This window comes from Sinocyclocheilus rhinocerous, unplaced genomic scaffold, assembly GCF_001515625.1.
Source record: "Sinocyclocheilus rhinocerous isolate Xijiao unplaced genomic scaffold, SAMN03320098_v1.1 scaffold792, whole genome shotgun sequence".
Classification (NCBI taxonomy): domain Eukaryota; kingdom Metazoa; phylum Chordata; class Actinopteri; order Cypriniformes; family Cyprinidae; genus Sinocyclocheilus; species Sinocyclocheilus rhinocerous.
Genome location: NW_015626872.1, coordinates 1,447,378 through 1,454,496, shown reverse-complemented (window position 1 = coordinate 1,454,496; position 7,119 = coordinate 1,447,378). Strand labels below are relative to the sequence as shown.

General features: G+C 38.0%; 1 protein-coding gene across 1 annotated transcript in view; it reads right to left on the bottom strand.

The window, feature by feature from the left end:
• Positions 1–7,119, bottom strand: part of rab26 (RAB26, member RAS oncogene family) — a 105,413-nt gene that overhangs the window by 56,658 nt on the left and 41,636 nt on the right. The window contains exon 4 of the mRNA XM_016527417.1: positions 3,915–3,981. Coding sequence (XP_016382903.1) covers positions 3,915–3,981 — 67 coding nt within the window. The remainder of the gene's footprint in view (positions 1–3,914; positions 3,982–7,119) is intronic.

Here is a 7,119-nt window from a genome sequence, read left to right as displayed (position 1 = left end):
TGTCTGTCTTTATATATACATAATAAATATACACAGTGCACACACATATATTATATAAACAAACACTTTTATTTTGGATGCGATTAATCGCGATTAATCGTAGCCATATATATATATATATATATATATATATATATATATATACACACTGTATAATGGAACTGTATTCATATGCTATGGTACTTTCAAAGAATACCATAGTACATGCTCAAACAACCTATATAACGCCGCAATTGCATTTCTGAAGACATTGTGATACTAAGCTCCATTTTTGATGCTAAAAACTCACAGAAGAGCACCGGGATGAAATATGAATCATCTGAGCAACATTCAAACGCACCCATCTCCCAGTTCTCATATTTGATGTGATCTGTGGTGCAGTGCCATGTCTCTCGGTGAGCTGATGGCACACAGGCACGGCACAGATGGGAGAGGCAGTCTGTGGGCGTCAGGAGTACAGTAGAGCTGCTCAGACTCACATGCACCCTAATAAAGCTCCACACATGCAGGACAGCAGCAGCTCCACCAGCCTTGATGTCTAAGGTGACTCTCTGGGATGTGATTTGAGGAGCTGTATGCGCACGGCGTGTGAGGTTAGGACCGTTTGCATGTGACAGGTTCACGAGGGGAAAAAGGTCGGCCGCAAAAAGCGTGCATTATGGCATCGCTCTGCATCAATTTAAACGTCAATCACTCCCTGCTGGAAATGTGCGGTGAAAGGGTGTCGAGTGTGTGTACGTGCATCAGAACCTCATTTAAAAGAGTCATAATAGCTGCTCTTTATGATCCAATCGGTCTTGTTTGAAGTGTAAGAGCGTGGGCTGGTGTGGGCGGCTCTCAGAAAGCTTTAGTAGTAATGCGTTAAAAACAGAAAAATTAACAATGCACTAAAACAGTCTTGAAACTCAAAAGCTACTGCGGAAACGCAAAACAGCTACTCTGCATACAAGAACACGGATTTTGTTATAACGATCTGTCGTTTGGTTTTGCTTTAGATGGTCGGTACTTCAAACCAATAGCATTTCACCAGATTTTCAAATAGTTGTATCTCAAATATTATCCTATCCTAACAAACCATACATCAATGAAAGCTCATTTATTCAGCTTTCAGGTGATGCATAAATCTCAATTTGGAAAAATTGACACTCAAGACTGGTTTTGTGGTCCAGGGTCACAACCAATAGCATTTCACTGCAGATCTAAGTGGCTCTTTCTGTTCCAGGTAGGCTGAAACGGAGCACAAAAGCCAGCTTACATAATTTTAATTCAGTGGTGCATCTCTCCTAAGGTGTATGTTTGGTACAATATATAAGAAATCTTGAAGAGATATTCAGGCTAAATTAAACTAAGACAACAACAAAAAAATCATTAAAAATATATAGACATAAAAAACAAATAAAAATGACAAAAGAATTGCTACAACTTAAAATAAAATTAAAATGGATAACAAAAATAAAATATTAAAATTAAACTTCAAATCTTAATAAAAACAATAATAGTAACTAAAATAACACTGTTTTGAACAAATCAGTTGAATGAATCAATCAATGACTCAGGATTTAGTTTCATAATATCATTTAAATCATCTTTCAGTATTCAAAACGTTATATTTAAAACATTACTTTTTATTAAATAAAAATATATAGGCCTATTTCATTTTTTTTTCAGACAACATTCATTTTTTTTTGTTTTTTTTTTGTTTCAGTCTTAGTTAATAACACTGCGCCAAACAAAAGGTTCAGTATAAAGTGATCTTCACAGCATCTTAAATGATCTGAAATGAAATTACTATTACGAGTTTAGTACTACGAATGTTGCTTTGACAACTAGCTGAAATAAATAATAATAAATTAAATAATAATAATTTTTTAATGGTTTTTTTTTTAGTTTCAGTTTTAGTTAATAACACTGCGCCAAACATGTCTTCGGTGTGCTTTACTACAAAATTTGCACATAAACACCATTTTGCATCATGTTTTCTGTTGGCTACACAAAAGGTTCAGTATAAAGTGATCTTCACAGCATCTTAAATGATCTGAAATTAAATTACTATTACGAGTTTAGTACTACGATGGCTTTTTAGTGCTGTGTGCCAATAAAAAAAGAACAATTTCAAGAAGAAAGTCATATCATTACAGAATTCAAACTTAAGGGAGTAAAAGTCAAACTCTTATAAGTCTTAAGAGAATAAAATTGCAAGAAAAGTAACACTAAAACACTTAAAGTGGTTTAATGTTCTAAAACAATGACCAAGAACTGAATTTCTCTCTCATTTTTCATGTCATAAACATTATCTACTGCCGAAACAACAAGACACAGCAATAACAAAACTTTTATAGCCATTTTCTCTTCCATAGAAAACCATTATAAGAAAAAAAAAACTTTGAACTTCATGCATAGCCCCACTATCCATCTACATGCAAGTTAATGAAACCAGGATATTAATGCAATGTTCGTAACATTTCTCTATAATGGTTTTCTATGAGTGAGAAAAACCTTAAAATAAAAGCATTGTTTCTTCCTTTGGATTACGCTGTTGTTGTTTTGGCAGGAGATCATGTTTATGACATGGGAAATGTGAGAGAAATTTGGTAGTCACATATGAGTGAATCTCAACTGGTGGGTTGCGAGGTCTGCTCTGAAAGCAGACAAAAAATGCTGAATGTAATTGATGAAATGCTGCTAACCATATAATCATGCGCAGTTAGGATGGCAAAATAAATAGGTATTAGAAAAACGCTTCCCATTTCTTTTGTTGTTAACATCAAATGGTGCAATCAGAAAGTATTTTAGCACAAATTCATCTGACATCTTTGCAGAAGCATCCAAATAAGACAAACAAACAAAAGTACACAACATAAAAGAAAATATGACGCACACTACATCAAAAAGGATTCAAGGGTAAATCGCACTCCTGCTGATGTTTATGCATTTGCAAAATTTATATTTTCTTATTGCTATTCAGTTCAAAACAAAACTACATGAGATAAAAGAAAATATGATTCAGATTACATCAACAATGGGTTCACTGCAAAAATGATTTGCTTACTAAGTATTTTTGTCTTGTTTTTTTTCCCCAGTAAAAATATCTAAACATTCTTAAACCAAGATGCATTTAATTGAGAAGCAAAATTACTTAACTTATTAAGTCTTGTTTTCTGAAAAATAAATAAATCCAAAATGAAGTGAGTTTAAGCTGAGTTTAATATTCAAACATTAGCGTGTAAAAACAAACACAAATACACAAAATAAAAAAAATGACTCAGACTACATCAAAAATTGGTTTATGAGTAAATCACTTTCTGCTGCTGTTTGTGCATTTACAAAATGTATATTTTCATATTCATTCCTATTCAGTTATAAACATGTCAGTTTTTGTTAGGCCTGTGCAGTTCATGGTAACATGATTTTAATTGTACAATAATCTGCTGTGTTGGGTCGCCACTTAATGTCTAAAGAAAAATATTAACAAATTTGATATATACAACAATGTGCATTTAAGTCTGGAAGAGAACGATAAAGTGCAGGAGAAATAGAGTGACAAACGGCTTGGATGTGCCATTTTTAGAATTCTATTAATAAAAGCATCAAATACGTCTTAGCAAAAAACACTGGCAAACCATTTCCAATATCAGAGACCAATTATAGCATTGCAATTACTACTCAGAATTTGATTGTAACTTTAACACCACAAAAAAAAAAATCCTACTTTCTTAATCTATTTTTTTGTCTCATTTTCCATTAAAAATATAATGAAGACATTACAATTAACTCCATTTGCAAGGCAATTCATTTTTCTTGTTTTTTACTCTTTTTTTCTTCTTTTCTTATTTTTTCTTCAACCTCACTTTTTTGCTCTATTTATGTAACTTTTTTGATAAAGAAAATTATTTTTGCAGTACAATGCAACTCACCGTGAGCGTCTCGGTAGTAGGCATGCGTCACGCTCCTGAATCGCTCCTGTCCTGCCGTATCCCAGATCTACAGAGCAAGAGGAGACACAAACATTACCTGCTTCATTCATACATTCATCACACACACACACTATAAAATCAGGTTTCACTCTTCACTATAAAAGCACTTGAAGTGAAGCAGAGGAGCACAAGCTTTAATTAGCCGATGTGTTAATGGCGTGAGGTGGAGGACAAGAATGTGGATTTATGGCTGAGGTCGAGACCTATTACACCATCCACGTCCTGATAAGAGCACCTGTCACACACACGCAGAGACCTGTCGGCCAGGGTCATGTTTCACACTGATGAAACTGAGCGAGAAGACATGAATGCTGATGAGCAGAACAGCCTGCCATTAACAAAGACTGGGAGATAATGTGCGCACACACACATACAAATAAGCATTAAAAAAGCATCATAAATGGCTCCAAGTCATTTGAAAGCATGCAATAGTTTTGTGTGACAAACAGATTCATTACTCTGCGATTTATAATATGCACATACAGTATATTAATTTTAATTTTTTAAGGAATGGATTATCTGAAAATTAACAATTGCTGAAAATGTGCTCACTCTCAGGCCATCCTAGATGTAGTTGAGTTTGTTTCTTCATCAGATTTGGAGAAATGTAGAAATGTCAGAATGAGAGTCCAAACAGCTGATAAAAACATCACAGTAATCCACAAGTAATCCACACCACTCCAGTCCATCAATTAACTTCTTGAGAAGCCAAAAGCTGTGTGTTTGTAATAAACAAATCCATCAAGAACATTTTTTACTTCAAACCATTGTTTCCGGCTAAAATACGAGTCCATAATAATTCTTCTTCCAGTGACAAAATCCATCTCCTGTTGTCTCTCGCATCAAAATCGACACACATGTTTGTTTAGAGCTGTTTTGGCTTGTAAACGGTGCTTGATCTGTGCAGATTTCTCACCTGATTTAGACCAGACAACTTTATCTCCGGAGGGAGCATTATTACTGCAGAGGATTTAAAAGTGGCCATTGAAATGAAACCGCCTTGCTGTCAGTCACTGAAGTGCTATGGAGTGCAAGAGCCAATCTTCAGTTCTCATTCTGCTAGATCTATCTGCTGCATTCGGCAATGTTAATCATCAAATCCTTCTGTTCACCCTCTCATCGATGGGCATCACTGGAACTGCACTCCACTGTGAGTCTTACCTCACAGGTCCTTCAGGGTAGCTTGGGGAGGAGAGGTATCCAAATCACATCAACTGGTCACTGGGGTTCCTCAGGGATCAGTTCTTGGACCCCTCCTCTTCTCTATATATGCTAAATCACTGGGATCCATCATTCAGGAACATGGTTTCTCCTACCTCTGCTATGCTGATAACACACAGCTCTACCTTTTATTTCAATCAGATGATCCAACGGCTAACTGCTCGGATCTCAGACTGCCTGACGGACATCTCAGCAAGGATGAAAGAACAGCACCTGGCAAAGACAGAGCTTCTCATCTTCCCAGCCATCCCATCATTACAGCACCAGTTTACCATCCAACTGGGCTTATCAACAATAATCCCATTGAGTTCAGCCAGGAATCCTGGGATGATCCTTGATGATTGGCTGACCTTTAAAGATCATGTTGCAAAAACAGCTTCTTGTCCAGGCCCTTGTCATTTCTAGGCTGGACTATAGCAATGCTTTTCTGGCTGGACTTCCAACATGTGCAATCAGACCTCTGCAAATGATTCAGAATGCAGCAGCACATCTTGTTTTTAATGTCACACTGCTTCTCATCTCTCTGCACTGGCTTCCAGTCGCGGCTCCCATAAAGTTCAAGTCATTGGTGCTTGCCTACAGAACTGCCATAGGCTGCGCACCCCCTACCTACACTCTCTCCTATGCGTCGACATCCCCTCCAGAAGCCTGCAGTTGGTAAACGAGCAGCGGCTCCGTGGTCCTATTGCAGAGAGGCACAAAATCACTCTCAAGGATGTTTTCTTTCACTGTATCCTGTTGGTGGAATTACCTACCAAACTCCATCCGGACAGCCAAGTCCCTCACAATCTTCAATAAACTTGTTAGAAGAAGCAGTCGGGCAGCAGAAGAGGACAGCAGTTTGTAAGGGTTTTGTTTTCTGTTCTCATTAGATTTTAGCGCGGTTGTCGTTGCTAGGAAACATTGTTTTGATTACTGTGTTTACCATAGTAAACAAGTGCTCTAGTCGCGTTTGTTCTCGTGCATATCGCGTGACTTTCCAGTTTCGGTTTGCTAAGTAGTAAGGTGTGGCCAGCTGACTTCAATTACAAGTAATCAGGCGAGTATAAAATTAGTTAGTTCACCACGGCAGCCCTCGTGTGAAGCCTCCTCGTGTGAAGACCGACGAGTGTAAAGACCCTTAACTCTACCTGCGCGACTCCACCGAGCAAGGACACCAACAAGGCACTTGAGTATTGCTTTTCTCCCCTTTCTTTACTTTTTTGTGCAGCCTTGTTCTCATATACTTGTTTAGACAATTGTACTCACTATGTGCTTTCAAATCTCTACTATTACTACTAACACTCGGAAAGCACGCATTGTACGTTGGAGGCAGGCCAATCCTAATAATCTACAGCCTGTCTCTATGTCCTCTACTACTTTACTCTCTATTCCATTTGGTCTCTGGAGCTGCCAGTCTGCTGTAAACAAATGTCGTTTATCGTCCCCCAGGTCAACTGGGTAGCTTCTTGGAGGAGTTGGATGTGATACTATCAAACTTTCCTGAGGACGGTACTCCTCTGGTACTGCTCGGTGACTTCAACATCCATCTAGAAAAACCCCAGGCTGCTAAATTCAACACTCTGCTCGCCTCATTTGATCTCAAGCGAGTGTCTACTACGGCTACTCACAAATCAGGTAACCAACTGGACCTCGTCTACACACGCTATTGCACTGACAACACTTTAGTTACTCCATTACACACCTTAGACCACTTCCTCATCACTTCTAACCTCACACTAACTCCTGACATAGCACATACTCCTCCACAGGTCACCTTTTGGCGTAACCTACGCTCACTCTTTCCCTCTCGCCTATCCTCTATGGTTTCATCCTCACTTCCTTCACCCTCTCAGTTTTCAGCACTGGACACAAACAGTGCTACTGACACTCTCTGCTCCACTCTAACATCTAGCTTAGACAACTTTTGCCCCCTTTCCTCATG